This window comes from Anabrus simplex, chromosome 1 (genome assembly GCF_040414725.1).
Source record: "Anabrus simplex isolate iqAnaSimp1 chromosome 1, ASM4041472v1, whole genome shotgun sequence".
In the NCBI taxonomy this organism is placed as follows: domain Eukaryota; kingdom Metazoa; phylum Arthropoda; class Insecta; order Orthoptera; family Tettigoniidae; genus Anabrus; species Anabrus simplex.
In genome coordinates this window covers 838,447,542-838,470,790 of record NC_090265.1, presented here as the reverse complement: position 1 = coordinate 838,470,790, position 23,249 = coordinate 838,447,542, and the positions used below count along the sequence as shown (strand labels likewise).

Here is a 23,249-nt window from a genome sequence, read left to right as displayed (position 1 = left end):
TATCACTCCATTGTTGTATTGATTCCTTGTTACTCTGTACGTTATTATTTTTACGATTATTTCGTTTTGAACTAATATGGACCACGTTAATTCGAATTCTGCTTCATCTTTTTCTGGGCTTTATTACTCGACCAGTACTCCTCCATCATTTCACGATGCAATCCCCTCCTTTCTTCTGTCCACGGCGTTTGGGTACGGGATCTAACTTTTTCTTCAAACTCCTTGGTGGTCTTGATCATCAACTTGTAAGCATCCCTGTTGCTGATTTCCTTTCCTTGTATTCCGATTTCTTCCAGATACTTTTTTATCTTCTGATACAAGCGCACCGTAGTTTTGCTTGGCTCAAAAAATGTTATCTTATAAATAAAGTTGTAGGGGGTCCGCTGTCTGTAATTCCTTTTGTTTTGCCAAATTTTCAAATATTTATCCGTTTTAGGTCAACTCAAGACCGAATCGGTGGTTTTTACTTTTCATGTCTGTCTGTTTGTTTGTTTGTCTGTTTGTCTGTTCCACCATCACGTCGAAACGGCCGGATAGATCTCAATCAAACTTGATTTTTAGAGTATACTCATCCCGGAGAAGGTTTCGATTTGCATATCATTTTAAAATCTTTGAAAAGACGGGGGTTTTATACGAAAACCACAACGGTTTTACTCCATTTTCTCTTATACTATTGATTTTCTGTAAACTCTGTAGACCGTATGTGAAAGGTCTCTTCGTTATAAACAAATTTCGTTATGTTCATAATTTACCTTACTCTTCAAATGACGGAGAAATTTACTATTTTCTGTCGATACCATGCTCTGCATTGAGTGACCGACAGACCGACAACGAACCTACAGGTTACCATGGCAACGTCTCTGACTGCTTGCCAGCAGGGAAGTAACGTATTGCCATTTTCCTCATAATTCCTGTAAATTCGTGGTTGTTCCTTGAATAGAAAGCAAGAGAGGGGTCAATCGGCCATTCTGCGGGATATTGGCGGAATATCATTGGAGGTTATAACCGTCCTCGGATAGCTTAAGTAATAACACAAATATGCATCTTCCTATCTGATTACCGATGAATCCCTACGCCTAAATTTCTCTCCGATTACCGCTTTCTTACATCCATAACTCACACCGGCATAATTTATTGAGGAGTATTTGATTTTCCAATACATTCACTTGGTATTTACAAATTTTCGTCATCCGGATGTCCTCAGTTATAATTCATTTTCTATTAATTTCAACTTACTAAACTGTATTATTTTCTTCCTTAATTACCACGTATGTATGCGAGTGCTAATTCCAAATGCTGGACACTCTTTTCTTTGAGGAAATATTCTAAGCTATGCAAATGTATAACTTTTGGCCCAGGAAAATTCCGAAATATGGATGCAATTTTAACAACGGTGCAGACCTTCGTTTCGGGGTAATTGGTGGCTAATCAGTAAGTCGTATCAAAAGTCAGAAAGCAAATGGCGTTTCATTTTGGAGAGATCTACAACTTTTGCCCTATGACTTTCCGTCGTATTCCTATCCCTAATACGTTAAATACAGCTGTACTTCTAGATTTCAAGTTGATTTTGTACTTTTACACGTATATGTTATCATTTGGCACACTTATAGGAAAGGTAGAATCATGACATTCGGCACGCACATTGACATGACCATTGACCATGTTATAGCCAAATTTTATGATTCTAGCTGTCACATAAGTATCAAAAATATAAAGTAGTATGTAAAAACTGTACAAAATTTCACCCCATTCAATGACTAACTCAATCTAACCCATACATATAGAAGATACGAGATGTCATAGGACCAACCATGTAGAGCACTAAAAGGGGCGTCTGATGGTGAAGTCCGTTTGTAGATACGTCGTACAGTTTCAAAGCAGTAACTATCGAAATAAAGGTCTGCACTTCTAGAGTGTGTCTGCACATTGACAATTTTGGCGAAATTTCCGTAGAGTTATCCGTTTTAGGTGTAATAATGACCATCTGCATATATTCAGTTTTGGTGTCTGTCTGTTTGTTTGTTTGTCTGTTTGTCTATAACTTGGAAACTACCGGATATATTTCCACCAAACTTGATATTTAGAATCCACCTGTCCTTTGGTAGGATTTTAGCCAAATATTGTTTCTAAATTCCTGAATTGCCCGGGGGATTATACGAAACCGAAACCGTGATTTTGCATTCCCAAAAAATATACACAAACAAACTTAATGTAAATTTACCTGCCTTAATGGAAATTGTTTTCTAAGCCTGTTCCCTCATGTGCATCATTTCAATACGAGGATTAATAAGGGAGATATCATTAACGGACCGTTTTCCGGTACAAGTCCCACCGGACTTAACTCAAGAGCGGGTGCGTGCAAAGCGAATTTTTGTCGAATTTCTATCTCTTTTACGTTTGATTTTTCTCTATTTCTCGATGTTAAGTAAATTTGGACTTTTCACATACATAATTCATAACTTCCATCATTTATAGGAAGGATAGAATCATCAAACTCTTCACGAAAATTGGTCCACCCAGTAGCCATATGTGAGCCAAATGCTATGTTTGTAGCTGTCACTTAATTATCCGAAAAGCAATGCAATATGAGATAATCTTACACAAATTTTACCCTATTACACGTTTCTAACTCAATCTGACCCATGAATAGATGAGATATCATAAGACTAGCAATTTAGGCCGCTAAATCCGGCGTCTTATGGTACAATCCTTTCTCGATATGATGTACCGTTTAGCAGCAGCTAATCTGTAAATGAAGGTCTGCAATATTGTAAACAAGCACATACTTTCGTATGTCGAACTATATATATTCACTGATGTCGATTTTGTAGCGATCGAGAAAAGGTGTGTCTGCTATTGTAATCAGTACTCCCCACACCGACTTTGACTGGCAGTAGAAATGGGGTCCTTCTCCAATTACTGTATAACTGGCATGAATAAGGCAGGCCTACCATTGTAATGAATAATTCACTTCTCGATTTGACTTGCAGAAGGCAAGGGAGCATGCAGTTTTGTTCAAAACTCCCCTTACCCGATTGTGTTTGGCTGTAGGCAAGCGTTCCCGCAGTTATATACAGATCTACCCATCTAAAATGTGACTGGCATTAGGCATACTGGCCTGCTATTTTGACGGAAACTCACCAACTTGGTGTGACTGGCAGTAAGCTGGCTGGCAGTTGGAAAAGTAGCCTGTCATTATAATGATAACTACACAACTCAATTTTGACTGGTTGTAGGGAAGTTTCCTGCCATTATAATAAAAACTCCTCAATTTGCAATATGTCTGGAAATAGGAAAGGGGGGCTTCCATTGTAACGGAAACTCCCCAAATCGATTGTGACCGCGCAGTAGGCAATGGGGCCTGCAATTATAATGTAAACTTCCCAACTCGATTGTGAATGGTAGTAGGCAAGAGAGCCTGTCGTTATCATCACAAATCCGTAACAAGCACTTTACATTGGAAACAACGTACGTAGACCTCTCCATGCTGTTTCTCGGATAACGCTAAGAGACATGCTATTTTAAAACAATCTTATTTACTGCATGTACAGTATTTACTGTATTTTTCAATATTCGTATACAATGCAGAATGCCGTAGCGAAGCACGGGTATATTTGCTAGTTATATATATTTGGTAAGTCTTCCTGGGTTCATTCTTTAGATATGTCCGAAGAACACGGCTCTCCACTTCCGGATGGTATCTGAGATCTTCTCCATCTTGAGATATAATTCTTGGTTTCCTTTCTTTCTGTATGATCCATTCTCTGTTTTTTGAGGTCTCAGTATCTTCCTCAGAATCTTTCTCTCCACCAGGTCCAACGTCTTGACCAATCACGTTTTTATTCAAACATTCAGCTGTATATAAAGCCGCCGGGCAGATTGCTGTCCGGTAGTGTCTGAGTGTTTCATTATTATTGCACCGGGAGATGCACCTCATCCCCGTGCATTTAAATGAAGCGCCTTGAAGAACGCTGTCTATCATATAAAAATTGAAACATCTAGTACAGGAAGTTGGGACGTTGATCAAAAGATATCACTACTAAATAGTACAGTAATATGTTATTTTAAAGTTTCCTAAACTGACTGGATTTTTTTCTTTTGCTTTAATGTATCACTGGTCGCAACAAATATTTCAAGAAATTTGGACTTTTCTACATAGATGTCTCTATTAAAGAACTGAGGTCATGCACTCTGGTGCAAAGTGGAATAATTAGAGTTTTGAAGAAATTTTGTGTTTATAGGTTTTTCTGAACTGAATTGACATTTCTTATTTTTGGTACTTCAAGGTTTGCAACACTTCCTTCTCATCCCTTCAGCGTTGGTTTCTGACCAATCAGAAATTTCATGTATCTATTTTTCAGTCAATCAAACGTTTCTTGTACCTATTTTATCCGCCAATAAAAATTAGAGGGTGTGTCCGGTTTTAGTCCAGAGCCTTCTCGAACCCTCCTCTTGGGTATAAAAGCTGACCCCTCTTCGAGTTAACCTGTCTTTCTGATCGTCGTCTTACTGAGTGTGTGTGTTAACACAGGAGGCGGAGGCCTCAATCTTCGGCAGGCTGAACATCAGTTAAGGTAATGCCCAACAGTTTTTCCATCTAAGTTGTTTTCTCCGCAAGCTGACTCGAAGGGTCAGATCTATGTAACCGTCAATTTTCTAAAATGTAAACGTTCTTCCTTCTCATGTAAAATTTCATGTAAGTCCTAAAGACTTAAACTGTAAATCGGGGATAGAGAGCGCGTTACCCTCTCGAATTCCCTTTCAATTAATCTTGAGGTGACTACGATTTTTTAACTGTTTTTTGCTGTAAATCATAAATTAACTTGTCCTTCTAGTCATCTAAGTAGTGTGGGATTAGCCTCTGCATCGTCGAGCTGCAAGCCCAAGTAGAGTTTTAACCTTGGTTTTCTAGGAGCGCAAGTGCACGCCTCCGTATATTTTTGAGTTTGAGCAAGTAATTTAACCTGTTCTTTTTCACGAAGGCCCACTACAATGAGTACTAGATACCCGTGTGTAAACAAAAATGTAATTCATATTGTATTGTAAATTGTAGGTTGTGCCTAGAGAGGCCTGAAGGTGTCATTTTTATTGAGCATAGACCTTCTTTTCCGTCTTGTAATAGTTAATGGGTGCCTTGAGTACGCCATAAAAGTCCGGGAGCGCTGTCACCTTGGTAGAATTTGTAGGGCATGTAAGCTCTTTTGTGGTGACGTAATAGAAATTTGTGTGATGCCTCTGGAAGGCCGTAACTTGTAACCGTTGGAGCAAGGTGCTCTCGAAAATTGTGTTTTGGGAGATATCTCTCCTTATCTATCTAACTAAACACAACATTTGTAATGCTGGGACCTTGCAAATTAGGATATTGAAGCTCAAAACTTTAAATTACCAATTCTTAGTTTTTCTAATTTTGTACCACCTACCTATGTACCTAAAAGCTTGTTATTTGTTGAAATTTAAGATCTGAAAAAAATATAGCCTTTATTTTAAAATTTTAAATTCATCATTGACTATCGTAAATAGACCCATTCCACCAGCACCTTCCTTCACTCTGCGTTCCACAGATAACCTCGAAACAATTATTATTATTATTATTATTATTATTATTATTATTATTATTATTATTATTATTATTATTATTATTAAATTTACGTGTCTGTTTTAGGAGCCGGTCTCAGATGCTGGGCCTGTACCTCCAGTACATCACTCAACTGTCGGGACCCATTCAACAAGACCCGTATTCCCATAGAAAACTGTGAACGCATGAGGTCTCAAACATCCATGGACTATCCAGCCTGCCAGAAGGTCGTTGAGACAAGTGAGTATATTTACATAATATATACTTTAAAATATTACATTCAACGGCTAAAATGTTCCTTCTTGATGCAGTACCCAGCCTGGAATTAAGTTCCATTGTGACAGCCTGTTTTAATGTTCTTACTGTCGTAACTTCCTAAAATTAATATTAAATGCAGAATATAAGAATCATCATCTACAAATTTCCTTTCAATTTTTCTCACCCTTTATTGTAGTGGCCTAATCTCATGGCTTTACCACCTAAGATAAGAGCTCCTCTAATGTTTTGGGATCCATGTCAGAACAAAAAAGGATTTATATTAGTGAAATATGAATGGAAGAAGACTTGCAAATTTTTTAAAAAAAATTCGTAGTAAGTCGTGTTCGGAGAAACATATTTTTATGATATACATAACGCAACTTCTCCCGCAGTACTGAGCTCATGGTTAAGAGGCAATCAAAATGGGAACAGGAGCAGCAGCTAGGACTTCACATTGCACCACATTGCTATTCTGAGCCGTGTGATATATAGTTAGACTTTGGAAAAAAACATATCGTGCCATTAGCGATGTGTATTAGTGTATCTGGCCAGGACAAAATTCTGTTCGTGTTAGTGTTATGCAAAACACTCTTTAGGTTTTCTTCATATCTGTGGAGCAAGATCATGATTGAGCTCTGCTTCTTAAACCGGGCGAGTTGGCCGTGCGCGTAGAGGCGCGCGGCTGTGAGCTTGCATCCGGGAGATAGTAGGTTCGAATCCCACTATCGGCAGCCCTGAAGATGGTTTTCCGTGGTTTCCCATTTTCACACCAGGCAAATGCTGGGGCTGTACCTTAATTAAGGCCACGGCCGCTTCCTTCCAACTCCTAGGCCTTTCCTATCCCATCGTCGCCATAAGACCTATCTGTGTCGATGCGACGTAAAGCCCCTAGCAAAAAAAAAAAAAAAAATCTGCTTCTTAAAGGCGAGGCGAGCTATGTTCATTTGATCTTGCCCCTTGATACTCGCTCCTTCACGCGCTATCTCAGTCACGAGTAGATGTGCTCCATTCCGTCCGTCCTTGTTTCTACTAATGGTGGAAGGATGTGCTAAAACATCAAATATATCTACTTTGCCAAATTTAGCGCCCGTATTAATCGGTTCATGCCCTAATTCTTTAAAGTCTTCCCCGGTCGGATATCTTTTGCACACATGAGAATACACGCACTAATTATGTTTTGCTTTGTATTTCCGGCCAATGCTTGGCGATAACCTCTAGCATTAAAATTGCAAACGTGTTTCCTTAACGAGTTGTACCGGATTTATATGTTAACAAAGCATTGCAGGCTTCACAGGAAATATACTCTGTTTGCTGACTGTCTGCAGGGACCAAAAACAGGAACTTCTTCCAAAAATCAGAATTGAGCCCATCTCTCTTGATTAGTTTATATTCATTTTGAAGTTTAGCCATAACATTGTCCGTCTATTCACGTGGCATTGTAAACATCAGCTCAAAAGTAATGGTTAAGTAAACCATTCCATCACCCTTTTATATCTCCAAATTCCCGGCTTTCGCTCTTTGTACATAAGGGCTTACTCATCTCTGGATGAACCACATTGCCTTGCAAAGTCAGTAGAGCAAGCATCATCCATCCTTCCTAGTCAGGCACTTCGAACATGGCCTGTCAAACGAATTGAAACAAACTCGGGCATTTCAGATTACATGCTCCACTCATGCGTAATGGTGGTTGCATATACAACGAGGAACGTCTTGCTCCGTCTTGGTTACCCGTCTCAAATTCGAACAATGCACGCCATTAGTTTGTATCACAATTTAGAACACCTGGAAGGTATGCATAACCACTTCACGGCGTGAACGGACAAGTTGCCGGCGTAACTCCTGGCCATTCCAGCCATTCCAGTGCAAGGATATTCGCTGCTGCAGAGCGGGTTGTGGCCTCACCAGGCTCAATATTCTTGTTGTATAGATTAATGCGAACGGACTTGTCCTCATCAGATATTAGTAGCTACTGTGCATCGCCATTAGAAAAAATGTTACCAACAAAAGAAAAAATATTTTTATTAGAGTACAGGTTCTACGCAGGGAATGTTTATAGACAGTCTTACAAAATCTGGAACGTTTTCCATATCGTAAATATATTCATAGTGATACGATGCGCGATCAAACAAAGCATTGCAGGTTTCACAGGTAATATACTCTGTTTGCTGACCGTGCCATGATATCGGAGATGTACTCGATGCCCCAAGGAGTTTTGGGTCTTCTGTTTTAACCGGAGAATACATGGATGAAATCTCTAGTGTATTGTTATAGAGGGCCAGTAAATCTATGTGGAAATCAATACAAAAATCTTCAGTGTTTTGGTGAACAGGGAGAAGTATGCACATTCCGGTGTGGAAATGTACAACTCTTCAGCAATTAAGTGAGACAAATCATTGTAGTTGTGAATAAGGTACTTTAAATATAGCAAATTTCGAGGTGAGAAGTGCAATGAGCAGTAAACTTAAAGTCTCTTGAGGCGTTGTATGTAATCCTCACTTCACCTTGGAAGGACATCCATCCCTTATGCATTGTATATCAATCTCCGTTTCTACTATGAATTAATATATTGTCAATCAAAGAAGAGCGAGAATAAAGTAGAATTATAATCGCTCCAACCTCGTTCAGCGTACGGAGTGAAGTTTAGTCTATCTGGAAATGTAGTTTTGGTACCTAACAGGTGTCCTCAGCAATTTAATACTGTTGGATGCATATTTTATTAAAACTTTTTGGTTCATTCCTTAAAGAACTCTTGGTTGATTGAGGCGAATTTTCCAGACCTTATAGTGATTAATCTACAGATTGTCGTATAGTTTAATGTCTCCTTAGTTTCATAGAGTTACGAAGGGGAAGAAACTACTGCTTTCTTGCGCTTATAAGGATACCGTTAAAATCAGGTATGCAACTTGCATCTCTGGTTTAGTAAGTAACTAAAATCGTTTTGAAAAATACAATTTGATTTCTATTAGCTGGTCTCAATTCCCTCACTAATTATTGCTAACTAAGAATTGAAAATGAGGTTAGTAGAGTGACCATATATCCTTTATTTTACGGGATTGCCCCTTATTTTTCTAAAGTGTCCCGTTGTCCCAGCAAAGAATATACAGGACGCATATTGTCTCGTGTTTTCTTGCGAATCGCCCCGTATATTTTAAAATACCGTGTATAAACTTTATTTATCACAAAGCTCCGATGTATATGCCTACTGTTTAGTGTGTATAGTTATTACGGTTTGTATGATTGGCTCTAAAATTAAAAAACCAATGAGCAGACGTATTTAAAATGTAAAAATAGCAACTTATAATCTTGCATAATGAACATTGTAGTTTTCAACACTTCCTTTTTTGTACTGGAATTGGGTCGTTTCCATTCTTAATAATAATAATAATAATAATAATAATAATAATAATAATAATAATAGTAATAATAGTAATAATAATAATAATAATAATAATAATAATAATAATAATAATAATAATAATTCTAAATAATAATAATTGGCACTGTATTATTATTATTATTATTATTATTATTATTATTATTATTATTATTATTATTATTATTATTATTATTATTATTATGCCCGACTCGTTGGCTGAATGGTCAGCGTACTGGCCTTCGGTTCAGAGGGTCCCGGGTTCGATTCCCGGCCGGGTCGGGGAATTTAACCTTCATTGGTTAATTCCAATGGCTCGGGGGCTGGGTGTTTGTCCTGTCTCCAACATTCCTGCAACTCACACACCACACATAACACTATCCTCCACCACAATAACACGCAGTTACCTACACATGGCAGATGCCGCCCACCCTTATCGGAGGGCCTGCCTTACAAGGGCTGCACCCGGCTAGAAATAGCAACACGAAATTATATATTATATATTATATTATTATTACTATTATTATTTTACATGTTTTCTATACATAATTGGTACTGTATGTGAGTTCTGTGGCTCATGTTAAGAAATTCTAATTTTAAGGAGGGCCTAATAATAAAAAACAGTCGATGTGTCCCGTAATTTCCCTAAGGTTCATAGATTAGTCCATAATGAAAATATTTGATGACATATATACTATCTATTGTATGAATATCTATGATATCCTTGACTTTTACATAGAAAATGTATAAAATGCAAGTCTATAATACATTATTAACTGTGACAAAGAAAATGTATAACACCGTCATTCACGAGGAGTTTCAGCCACTTACAGTACTCGTTTTGGAAGGATTGTCACGTAAATACGGATTCTCTTCTCAGATATAAACTAATTCGAAATTCATTTGTAAAACTATCTTGTTTAGTTTTCTGAAGCAAAATTATAGACATTTTGGAATTTTCTGAAGTTTAATTATGTTTAACAGTTGAAATTTACAACTAACCAACTCTAAAACGTATTCCTCAAGCACCGATATGGTAATCAAACATATACAGTGAATATTGTTTGTCAGATAATTATTTTCTCTCTGTACGCAGTTAACGATGGTCAGAGCCGCATCGTTCGCAAGTGCGTATTTTCACGAGAACGGTTGAACGGGAAATGTGCCGAGCCTACAACACTGAACTACATCAAGATGGAGCACTGTTCGACTTGCGAGGAAGATGAATGTAACTCTGCACCTGGAGTCGAAATTTCTCCACTAACAGTAGCAGCAGCAGCGACGCTTGGCGTTTGGGTCACCGTCCGATCGCTCTTCTAGTATCCTCTCCTGTCTGGTATCAAGGGAAAATTAATGTTTTTAATGCTTCTCTCCAGTCTCAGTGGAAATTTCAGCGAAAGGCAATTAAGTTGTTGGAGGTCAAGTAGCATTCTTTATAAAAAGTAACAACATTCTAAATGTACTTTGTAGAATATCATGACATTGAGTATCATAATACCTAAAAATCTGTAAATATGACTTTGAAAAATGCATAATATATTATGTAGAAATGATTCAGTTATTGAATATCAGCAAAATTTTCTAGATAAAGTACCTGTCGATCTCTTTGTGAATTATGAGACTTCGGACTTATAAATTACATATTAATTCTAAATAAACTGTCAACGGATGATGAATCAGGATTAAAGTTTAACACACTTCAGGAAATTTGTTCTGCATAATTACGGACACACTCACCCAGACAAGTTATGCTAATCATATTTCACGTATGAAATAGATATCACAGTACTGTTAGGATACGATTATATAAAAGAGCTATAATCAATGTTTATGTTTCTGCTAGACCTAATCATTACTCTAAACCAAAATATAATTGTTTCTTCATTTATCAGTGAAAAAATAATTTATTTTACATCCGTAACATCTTACCGTATTACAACTTTTGAATAATTGTGTTAATATTTGTACATAATAATTTTTAAGAGATTCTATTTCATTTCCGCAACCAACTTACAGCTACGATAATACAGGTAAAATAAAAGATCGATATAGACTTACAAAGAGAAAGGATATGGAAGGGAAACAGGATTGAGTTATTTCACGAATTATGATTTTCTATATCACAAATCTATGTGCATAGAAGCTCTCAACAGCATTTAATCAAATAATATCAGAAGTTAATAGTAATAATATGGATAACTTGTATACCCTGTAGAAAAGTACTGATATTTCTCTCAAAATAATGTATATAAATATGAAATATATCTTAAGGGTGTTTCATTTAATATTATCATGAACTTTCTGGAGAATATCCTTGAAACTACCTCATCTAATTTCAGCTTTATATTTTTATCAAAAAAATATTTTTAATTTTTTTGTGGCTAGTATGTTGGAGAAATACCTCTTTAAGTATTAAAATACATTTTTACTTCTGAAGAATGTATTGAGAACAATTTTCAGAACATAATTTCCTAAAGATTATGCCATCTTCCTACAATTCTATAACGACAATATTTCCCTAAGGTTCATAAGATACTTCCTTGATTCAAAAATACTCTTAGAAGCGTTTGAATTTTCCTCATTTTCAGGTGATATTCTGAAAATGATATTCACATGTAAAATTAATGCAGCCTTGATGGTTGTCTTATCAGAATTCCGTCCATTGGTAGGGAATAGAATGTCAGTTTACTTACGGAGAATACCATATAAATTGAGATGAAATTAGGTAAGTTAAAATCACTTTCCTTTTCAATAACGTTTTACATTCGGTAGTTGGGAATCTTTTGTTATTTTAATGATAATGACTTTTATTTAGTGTTCTCTGCAAATAAACTGACGAATATTTTCCATAATAGTGCCTTGTGTAAATATAAGTAACATTCATTCTAACACTACTCATAATTCACACGTTGAAGTGTGTGTGTGTGTGTGTGTTTCATGTGTATAATTTCAATAAATAAACTGTGTACAAAATAAATATATTTTAAGCCCATATTGTATATTTTATTTTTGTTCTCATTTTGAGTATTTCTATGTGTTTTCATTCCGGCAAGACACTATTGCACCAAAAATATTAATGTTTATTCATGACTTCATTTACAGGGCTTTCAAATTAAAACGCTGCCAGCCGCAGAGACCTCATAGTGAGATCCAGGTCAACACCACCTGCCACTGTGTGAGCTGAGTTCTGACTTACGGACACATATTAGAGTTGGGAATAAAACTAAGCGCAATAATACAAGTTTTTATGATGTCACATTTTCCCCATCTTATGGCACTAAGAACATCCAAATTTTACACATGCACTATAGAATTCTTCTCATCCCTCCATATTGGGTTGGCATCAGAAAGGGCATCCAGCCGTAAAACAGGGCCAAATCCACATGTGCGGCTCAGATCGCACCAGCGACCCCACAGGTGTGGGAAAAGAAAATAGAAGACTATACAGTTATTCTATAACCTAAAACAAAACATATGGCATGATATATGTATTCATTTCCAGAAAAAAATATATTTTTATGTGTAAAATATTATTTTTGAAGTATTTTTCTCTAAAAGTACACTTTTCTCAGAAACTGTTGAACCAGCTGTAGTAATATTTCTTGAGGTTATCCACAGGGAGAGTAGCGATATAAAAGGTGAAGGATACTTTGAAAATAAATATAATGTTAATCACGAAAAATATTAAATTAAATTATCAAACTAGTATGTTGATTCAAGCTTAATATTCTTTTATGACCAAGTTGTTAATCAAATTAATATAAAACAAGGTGACTCGAAAGTCCGTTAACATTTTACGAGACAATACTTCATGGAATATTGGAGGAAGAGAGGTAATAACTGACATACATGATTGGCATGACATGGGGTTTTATTGTCTCCAAAATAAAGTACACAAAATGACCAACAGATGGCGCTTCATACGATGCACAAGCAATAATTATCATAACAATTGAAGTTTGTCAAAGACGGTGTTCTTTATAACGTGCTAAACATGTCGGCCGTCATTCATCAACAATACCTGTAGTCGAGAGACAATGTTGAGGAAAGCACTGTACAGCATATCAGTAGGTATGGTGAAAACTTTAAGGTCGGATGATGTCTTTTAGCATCCGTAATGACGTCGGACGATCACGATAGACTTGCGACTTCAGGTAACCCCAAAACCAATAATCACACGGACTGAGGTCGGGGGACCTGGGAGGCTAACCATGACATGCCTCGATTGCAGGTGCATCTGACGCCCTCTCTCACAACTCCTTTCATATCGTACATGGGTCTCATGCGGCATCACTGACGAGTTGTCCGACTCGTTGGCTGAACGGTCAGCCTACTGGCCTTCGGTTCAGAGGATCCCGGTTTCGATTCCCGGCTGGGTCAGGGATTTTAACCTTAAATGGTTAATTCCAATGGCCCGGTAGCTGGGTGTCTGTGTTGTCTTCATCATCATTTCATCCTCATCACGACGCGCAGGCGTCAAATAGAAAGACCTGCACCTGGCGAGCCAACCCGCCCTGGGATATCCCGGCACTAAAAGCCATACGACATTATTATTATTATTATTATTATTATTATTATTATTATTATTATTATTATTATTATTATTACTGACGATTTGCTGTCCAGCGCCATTTGTTGGTCATTTCGTGTGCTTTATTTTGATGTCAATCAAATCCCATGTAATGGCAATCATGTGCGTCAAATATTACCTCTCTCCCTCCAATATTCCGCGAAGTATTGCCTCGTCAAATGTTAACGGACTTTTGGGTCACCCTGTATCTCACCTGGTATGTAAATCTACGTCTATAAATCATATGTACGAAGTTTAGTTGCTCTCTATGGGCCACATTCTGAGAAAAGTGCACCATAAGAGAAAAATACAATAAAAATATTTTGCACATGAATTTAAAACACAATTCTGGAAATGAACGCATAAATCATGCCATATTTTTGTTTTAGTTTAAAGAAGAACTATACAATGCATGTGCATAATTTTAGTGTTCTATGTGTAATTGGATGGGAATAAGATGGCATTATAAATACATGTATTGTTGTGCTTAGTTCTATTCTCAACTTCCCCATGTGTTAAGGCAGCACCAACACCTTTGGCAATACAAAATGCCATTTTTCAATTTTTTCATGTCGTACGAAGTGCCGTTTTTGAAGCAGTTTTGGAATCTATAATACTTTCCACGTTATGACCTGAAGAATGCAGGGTTGTCACTCACCTTGGCTTTTGAAATTCAAGAAGCTTTCCAACACTTGATTTTGTCGCTATTTTTCTGAAAATTCTTTTTTCAAATCTGTTTCCCTAATAACTACCGAAGTTTTCAAGATACTCAGTTAGAATTTTGTACTCCTCCGCAGTGCGTAGATAAGAAGAGGAAGAAAATATCCCTCAGCATAAAATATATTTTAAGGATTTATTTATTTATTTATTTATTTATTTATTTATTTATTTATTTATTTATTTATTTATTTATTTATTTATTTATTTATTTATTTATTTATTTATTTCGTATGGCAAATAGAGGGTACAGAGAAACTATATATATATATAAGCTTTAAGAAACTACTATACACTTAAAACAGATAGAAAAACGATCGGACAAAGGATCAATGGATGGTAATATAACATACAGTTTAATGTCCAAAGAATTTAGCCAGTTCACTGCCTCTTCACTTACCGCATGAATTTCGTGGTATCTTCCCTGGAAGCTCCGAAGTGGGCACATCATCACATCATGGTGGACTGTCTGAGCCGCGTCACCATAGTTACAATGAGGACTAAAAATTATTCCCCACTTGTGTATCCAAAATTTGCATCTTCCAAGACCTGTCCGCGCTCTTTTCAACGAAGCCCATATTCTTCTTGGCAAGTTTAACCCAGCAAGTTTCCTACAGGGGTCAGTTATCAACCCTAGCTGATCAAGGTTTGAAGCAGTCCACTCTTCCCTCCAGAGATTATTCATGTTGTACTGTGATTCAACCAGCATCTTTCCTAGTTGCCATGATGGATGTCGAAATTTTAATCTACCGTGCTTCTGAGGGTTGCAGTCCTGATGAATCGGCAAGAGTGTATTTGCAGTACATTTTAACCATACCTACTTCAGAGCAATTAGCCTTCCAAGGTGAGGAAGATGGATGTTAGTTAATACTGGCAGCCAATTAAATGGTGTGGATTTGAGTGTGCCAGACACTGTCCTCATGGTATCATTCAGCTGAACATCAACGTTTCCTGTGTGTACACTGTTGATCCATGCAGGGCTGCAATATTCTGCAGATGGGTATACTAGGGCAAGAGCTGTTGTTCGGAGGACATGAGCATTTGCTCCCCAACTAGCGCCACTGAGTTTGTGAAGGATGTTGCTACGTGTTTATACCCAAAATATCTTAAGGATATTAGTGATATTGTCATGAACTTTCTGGACAAGATCCATAAAACTGCGTCATCTAATTTCAGGCTTATACCGTATTTTTATTTTAAAAATAGAGATTAGAGATTTTTTCAATCACTGTTTATGGCTAGAATGTTGGAAAAATACATTCTCTCAAGTATTGAAATCCATTTTCACTTCTTAAAAATATTTTCAGGATAATTTCTTAAATAGTATGCCATCTCCCTACAATTCCATAACTGAAACTGTCTTTTAAAGTATAATTTTAAAAATGATTCTTGTGGAAATTTGAACAAAATATTTGTGCGTAAAAACGGCTCCATAAAAATATTAATACCTCAAATAATTCACTTACTCTACTAGGGATAAATAAATAGATTTTTAAAAGAATAGTTGAAGAATATTTATATTTATAAATGTTATAAGGAAAATGTGTGTACGTTTTACAGCCACCAATTTTAATAATTGATTTTTTTTTTGTAAAATGACATGCACTATGTTACATTTACATATACTGTATGGTAATGTTGGGAAAGAATTGCATATTTCAAAAATTAAGTTCCCGGAAGGAAATTATAATTTAATTTTGTCGATTGAAAATGTCAAAAAACATTTAACCTCTTTAGACATATTCAGTCGTGAAATTACCAGCGTTTCACCCCAGTGTAACAATGGGCTCATTGGATTGTTACACCTTTCCAAAACTCTGGCGGCTAGTGAGCCGTTGAGACCCCAGTACAAGCCTCCCATGTAGCACAATGCAGTGACGGTGCACTAAAGAAAGCATGTGCCTCCACTTATATAAATGCCTGCGTTTGGCCCTTGGCCGCTGTGTTTACCATCCTTGTAATTGTATATTTTCCTCATCAAATTTCATTTTAGTTACCCTTTCTGTTACTGAGAAAGAAATGTGTCTTTAAATGTGCTTCCGGGCAGTCAGTAATCCGAGACCTCTCACTATGTCGATTGGGAGGAGCTCACTCACTCACTCACTCACTCACTCACTCACTCACTCACTCACTCACAAGTTTCTGCGACCATCAGCGTTCTGATTTTAAACCCCTGTATATACAGAAAGAAACACCACTATTTGTCCGCAATTTATTACAGTTCTGTATTTTTTGATTCTATTATAAAACAGGAGAATAAACTTTACTAGAAGATGGATACTTCAACAGTTCTACTTCCTACAGACTAGAGATGTATCATATTATAGATGCAAGCCCAGTTCAACAATGATAAGTAGATTTTAAAAAGAATCGTCGAAGAATATCGCTATACACTGACTGACAGAGCAAATGCAACACCAAGAAGGAGTGGTTCGAAAGGGATGAAAGTTGGGGAAAAAACAGAGACGGCACGGACGAATAATTGATGTTTATTTCAAACCGATATGCAGGTTACACAATGAGCACGGCATCGAATCAGTAGGATGTAGGACCACCGCGAGCGGCGATGCACGCAGAAACACGTCGAGGTACAGAGTCAATAAAAGTGCGGATGGGGTCCTGAGGGATGGTTCTCCATTCTCTGTCAACCATTATCCACAGTTGGTCGTCCGTACGAGGCTGGGGCAGAGTTTGCAAACGGCGTCCAATGAGATCCCACACGTGTTCGATTGGTAAGAGATCCGGAGAGTACGCTGGCCACGGAAGCATCTGTACACCTCGTAGAGCCTGTTGGGAGATGCGAGCAGTGTGTGGGCGGGCATTATCCTGCTGAAACAGAGCATTGGGCAGCCCCTGAAGGTACGGGAGTGCCACCGGCCGCAGCACATGCTGCACGTAGCGGTGGGCATTTAACGTGCCTTGAATACGCACTAGAGGTGACGTGGAATCATACGCAATAGCACCCCAAACCATGATGCCGCGTTGTCTAGCGGTAGGGCGCTCCACAGTTACTGCCGGATTTGACCTTTCTCCACGCCGACGCCACACTCGTCTGCGGTGACTATCACTGACAGAACAGAAGCGTGACTCATCGGAGAACACGACGTTCCGCCATTCCCTCATCCAAGTCGCTCTAGCCCGGCACCATGCCAGGCGTGCACGTCTATGCTGTGGAGTCAATGGTAGTCTTCTGAGCGGACGCTGGGAGTGCAGGCCTCCTTCAACCAATCGACGGGAAATTGTTCTGGTCGATATTGGAACAGCCAGGGTGTCTTGCACATGCTGAAGAATGGCCAAGCGGTGGCGTGCGGGGCTGCCACCGCTTGGCGGCGGATGCGCCGATCCTCGCGTGCTGACGTCACTCGGGCTGCGCCTGGACCCCTCGCACGTGCCACATGTCCCTGCGCCAACTATCTTCGCCACAGGCGCTGCACCGTGGACACATCCCTATGGGTATCGGCTGCGATTTGACGAAGCGACCAACCTGCCCTTCTCAGCCCGATCACCATACCCCTCGTAAAGTCGTCTGTCTGCTGGAAATGCCTCCGTTGACTTCGGCCTGGCATTCTTAGCTATACACGTGTCCTGTGGCACACGACAACACGTTCTACAATGACTGTCGGCTGAGAAATCACGGTACGAAGTAGGCCATTCGCCAACGCCGTGTCCCATTTATCGTTCGCTACGTGCGCAGCACAGCGGCGCATTTCACATCATGAGCATACCTCAGTGACGTCAGTCTACCCTGCAATTGGCATAAAGTTCTGACCACTCCTTCTTGGTGTTGCATTTGCTCTGTCAGTCAGTGTACATAAATGTTATAAGGAAAATGTGTGTACCTTATACAGCCACCAATTGGACACTTGATTTTTTGTAAAATGACATGCACTACACTATGTTACATTTCTTTTTGTGCTAATAGTTCTGACGTCGCATTAACAAATCGCAAGGACGAGAAGAGGATATAACTGAGAAGTTAGTGGCCGTGGCCTTGTATATTAAGGTACAGCCCCGGAATTTTTCTGGTGTGAAAATCGGTAAGCACGAAAAGCCATCGTAAGAATTCGAACTAACCGCCTCCCGAGCGCAAGCTCACAGCTATGTGTCCTAATTCATAGCCAACTATCTCATAAATTTTTGTGTAAGAGCTCTTTTTTGCTACGGGCTTTACGTCGCACCGACACAGATAGGTCTTATGGCGACGAAGGGATAGGAAAGGCCTAGGAGTTGGAAGGAATTGGCCGTGGCCTTAATTAAGGTACAGCCCCAGCATTTGTCTGGTGTGAAAATGGGAAACCACGTAAAACCATCTTCAGGGCTGCCGACAGTGGGATTCGAACCCACGATCTCCCGGATGCATGCTCACAGCCGCACGCATCGACGCGCACGGCCAACTCGCCCGGTGAAAGAGCACTCTTATCTCCTTGTGTGGGCCTTCATAGGTCTATATCAGTCTCACCTTTGGCGCTGACAATATGAAAGTGACTGAGGTATAAGCAATGCTAGTAATACCATCCCTTATGAAGACAGTCCCTGTAATGAAAGGTGTCGCTCTTAGTAGAGCTGTGGAAAATGATGTGTAGACTCGCTCAAATGGGTCCCGCTCATTCTAGCTCGTTCAGAGCCAGCTGCTTGAGGACTCTGTTCAAAGAGTGTTTCGAAGGACTACCGCACGTGCCATGTGGCTTATGAACGTACTGGTACATTTCGGAGATTTACTATGCACGTACCTGCGCGATGCCTTCTACAATACAACATACCGTGACATCTGTCTTTCTGCTTTTGAATTATGCCCCGAGTTGATGTTATTCATCGACACATTGATTCATCGCTAAGCTGCAACAACTACCGAAGTACTTCATTGACCACTATACCATGCAAGGTGTTCATTGGCATTTGAGAAAGGAGACTGGATGCTCAACTGTGGGGTTTAATACCACACAGGGGCTGTCAGGATCAGATTTTATGTATGCGCCAAGTAGTAGAAAAATACTACGTGAAGAATTACCGTTATGTTGATTTTTCCCAGACATAGAGTAGACAAGGAATATGACAAAGTGCCGAGGGAAAGGATGGTAGCCATGCTGGGGGATTATGGGATAAAGAGAAGATTGTTAAAATCAATGAAAGACATTTATATTGGCAGGTGGGCTGCAGTGAGAATTGACGTTAAAATGCTTTCGCGGTTCAGGGCACTTACAGGGCTGTTCAAGTTTACATGAATAATTTACTTTATAATGTGGGAGGGAGGGATTCAGTTAGGCGGAAATGCAGTGAACAGTTTACGGGGAGAGTTAGCCGTGCGGTTATGGGTGCGCAACTGCGTGCTTGCATCCGGGAGATAGTGGGTTCGAACTCTACTGCCTGAAGATGGTTTTCCGTGGTTTCCAAATTTCACACCAGGCAAATGCTGGGGCTGAACCTTAATTAAGGCCACTGCCACTTCGTTCCCACTCCTAGCCCTTTCCTATCCCATCGTCGCCATAAGACCTATCAGTGTCGGTGCGACGTAAAGCAACTAGCAAAATAAGAAGTAAACAGTTTGGCCTATGCTAATAATAATGATATTTGCTTTACGTCCCACTAACTACTTTTACGGTCTTCGGAGACGCCGAGGTGCCGGAATTTAGTCCTGCAGGAGTTCTTTTACGTGCCAGTAAATCTACCGACACGAGGCTGTCGTATTTGAGCACCTTCAAATACCACCGGACTGAGCCAGGCTCGAACCTGCCAAGTTGGGGTTAGAAGGCCAGCGCCTTAACCGTCTGTGGCCTATGCTGACGACTTGATCTTAATAGCAGATTATGCTCAAAAGCTGCACCCTAATATCCTGGATCTTGAAAAGTGGTCCAGTGACTATGATATGAAAATTATCATTTCCGTACAGAAGGATTACGGCATTAAAGGAGATTATTGCATGCAATCAGAGGCCTTTTATGTTGACAATTGGGCTGCACTGAGAATTGATGACAAAGTGAGTTCATGGTTCCAAGTACTTACAGTGATATCAGTAGCAAAGTAACAGAAGATAATTGAATGTCAGATTGGGAATACAAAACTGGCACAGGTAGGCCAAGTTCATTTCAATATTGAGGACGTTTATTCTCCCAGGACGGTAATATAGTGGTCTAATTGAAATCAAGGTGTAGCAAAGCTAATGCAATGAGCTCGCAGTTACAATCAACGCTATTCCATATGAAATAGGTCAGCTCCCGGATGAAACTATCGTATACTTTTACTAATCTGTTTTCAGACCACCTTTGATGTACGGGAGTGAAAGTTGGGTTGACTCAGGATATGTTATTCAGTAACAGCGAGAACGATCACTGGTACAAACAGCGAGGGTAGGGGGTGAGTTGAATGGCAATAGGGTCCTTTGAATAAGTAAATGCTATGTTAGGAATGAGATCAATGGATGAAGTTGTACTCACAAACCGGTACGGTTATGTGAGTCGAATCGGAAAGGACAAGTTTCTGAGAAGAATAATAGGCTCGGGCATGGAGGTAAGACAATTAGAGGACCGAGCTCGATAGCTGCAGTCGCTTAAGTGCGGCCAGTATCCAGTATTCGGGAGATAGTGGGTTCGAACCCCACTGTCGGTAGCCCTGAAGATAGTTTTCAGTGGTTTCCCATTTTCACACCAGGCAAATGCTGGGGCTGTACCTTAATTAAGGCCACGGCCGCTTCCTTCCAACTCCTAGGCTTTCCTGTCCCATCGTCGCGATAAGACCTCTTTCTGTGTCGGTGCGACGTAAAGCCAATTGAAAAAAAATACATAGTTACAAATGGACGATTGTGGAGGCGTTTAGTAAATTCACAGAGACTTGCAGACTCAACACTGAAAGGCATATGCTGTATGTTTGCATATTAACATGGATATGTTTTGGGCTGGGCGCCCCTAACCGCACGGCAAAATCGCCCGGTCCTTCATGTCGTAAAAGGCTACGAAGGGGGAACAACCAAAGAAACTATACTTATTGTTTCGTCTTCTAGGCCCGAAAAAGTATCCATGATTCTATGCCTTTTCCTGTAGGGGAGAAATTTAATACACTTTTTTTTTGTTTTTTGTTAACCGATTTTGACATTTAACCAATAGCTGAAGGTAATATACTGTAGGTTGTACGTCATTTTAGGGGAAGTTACAGGTATGTCCTTTGATAACAGTGCACCTGACAAAATAGGGAGAAAAAATGACTTACCGAGCAAGTGGCTACGTGGTTTGTGTCATGTAGCTATCAGCTTGCATTCAGGAAAGAGTGGGTTCGAACCACACTGTCGGCAGCCCTGAAGATGGTTTTCTTCATTTCCTACTTTTACACCAGACAAATGCTGGGACTGTACCTTAAATAACGCCACTGTCACTTCCTTCTCACTCCTACGCCTTTCCTTTCCCAGCGTCACCAAAAGACCTACCTGTGTCGGTGCGACGTAAAGCGACGTGTACAATATTTCTTACTACCATCAGAATCCATCAGATCTTATGCTCGTTTCGCTCATCGTACCTGATACTCATTTGTTTCAATTTCAAATAAATGCGACCAACGCACGATTTTACTTGTTATCTCATTCTTTCGATTCATATCATTGGTGATAGTTACCGTGCAACATTTTGTCTGAGACTTTTTCTTTTTACGTCGCACTGACATTTCACCCGTATCGTCCAGGTTTTGTTAATTCAAGATATTATATCCTTTTAGTTTTGTAAAATATCACCAAGTGAGGACAAATGCTGCTACAGTGAAATTCACTGAACTAAATATTTGGTAAACCTAAACTGTCATAGAGGATAGACGGTAACTTAAGACAAGTAATACTTCCAATCCTGCCTGGTTAAATATACGCAACTGATTTTGTTTAATCTGTCAATTATATCTTTTGCAGGAATGCAATCTGTTATTAAACATTTTCTACCGAGCGTGTTGGCCGTGAGGTTAGCGTCGCGTAGCTGCGAGTTTGTATTCGAGGATTGGTTGGTTTGAATCCCACCGTCGGCCGCCCTGAATATGGTTTTCTGTGGTGTCCCATTTTTACACCAGAAAATGCTGGACCACGGCTACTATCTTTCCGTCACCGAATACCTTCAATGTGTTAGTGCGATGCTAAACCAATGGAAAGAAAGTAATGTGATGTCTTGTATTTACATGGAAATGCGTTTATTAACCTGCAAGTACGAGGACAGCTCTGTGAGAACATACGGGGTGGTAATGGTGGCCGTTTCTGTACTTTATAACGACCGGGAAAAAAAGGGGTCTGCCAAACCGTACGTGATTATAAGCGTTACGTTATGACTTCCGAAATCGGAAGCTCGTGTAAAGCGAACGCCGCTGAAGAAAGTTTTGAAAATTTAATTAGTGAATTGTTCTAGGATGCAGCAATGAGTTATAAGCATTAATGGTTAAAAATGTGAACTTTGTTTGTTCAGAGTAATATTCAACCTTGAGTCAGATCCTTGGATTACAATAGTAGCATACAGCCTACAAATTACTTTTATTTTATTACTTCTTTACTGTTTTTCCTTATATTTTCATGCCAATATATCATGTTGTGTCCTTATCTTGCTATTCAAATAGACAATAAAAAATCATCTCCAATATTAAATTTAAATTGTAAAGACTTTCAAAGAAATCATTTTGTCCGTTAACTAAGTACGTATTTAATAAAAGTGTATAATGATGTTTCTTGTTTACCCAAAATTGTTACAGAGTTTAGTTTTGGACGCGTTTTAATAATTTACTTGTTCGTAGTATGCAAAAAT

The 23,249-nt window shown here is 39.0% G+C and overlaps 2 protein-coding genes across 2 annotated transcripts in view; one reads left to right on the top strand and one right to left on the bottom strand.

Moving 5' to 3' along the window:
* The window catches only part of LOC136857609 (UPAR/Ly6 domain-containing protein crok), a 41,264-nt gene extending 29,773 nt beyond the window's left edge, over positions 1-11,491 (top strand). The window contains exons 2-3 of the mRNA XM_067136391.2: positions 5,663-5,815; positions 10,303-11,491. Of these exons, the coding sequence (XP_066992492.2) occupies positions 5,663-5,815; positions 10,303-10,526 (377 nt within the window). The 3' untranslated portion in view covers positions 10,527-11,491. The remainder of the gene's footprint in view (positions 1-5,662; positions 5,816-10,302) is intronic.
* LOC136874067 (trigger factor) overlaps positions 1-23,249 on the bottom strand; it is a 232,565-nt gene that overhangs the window by 134,984 nt on the left and 74,332 nt on the right. The gene's annotated exons all lie outside the window — the stretch shown is intronic.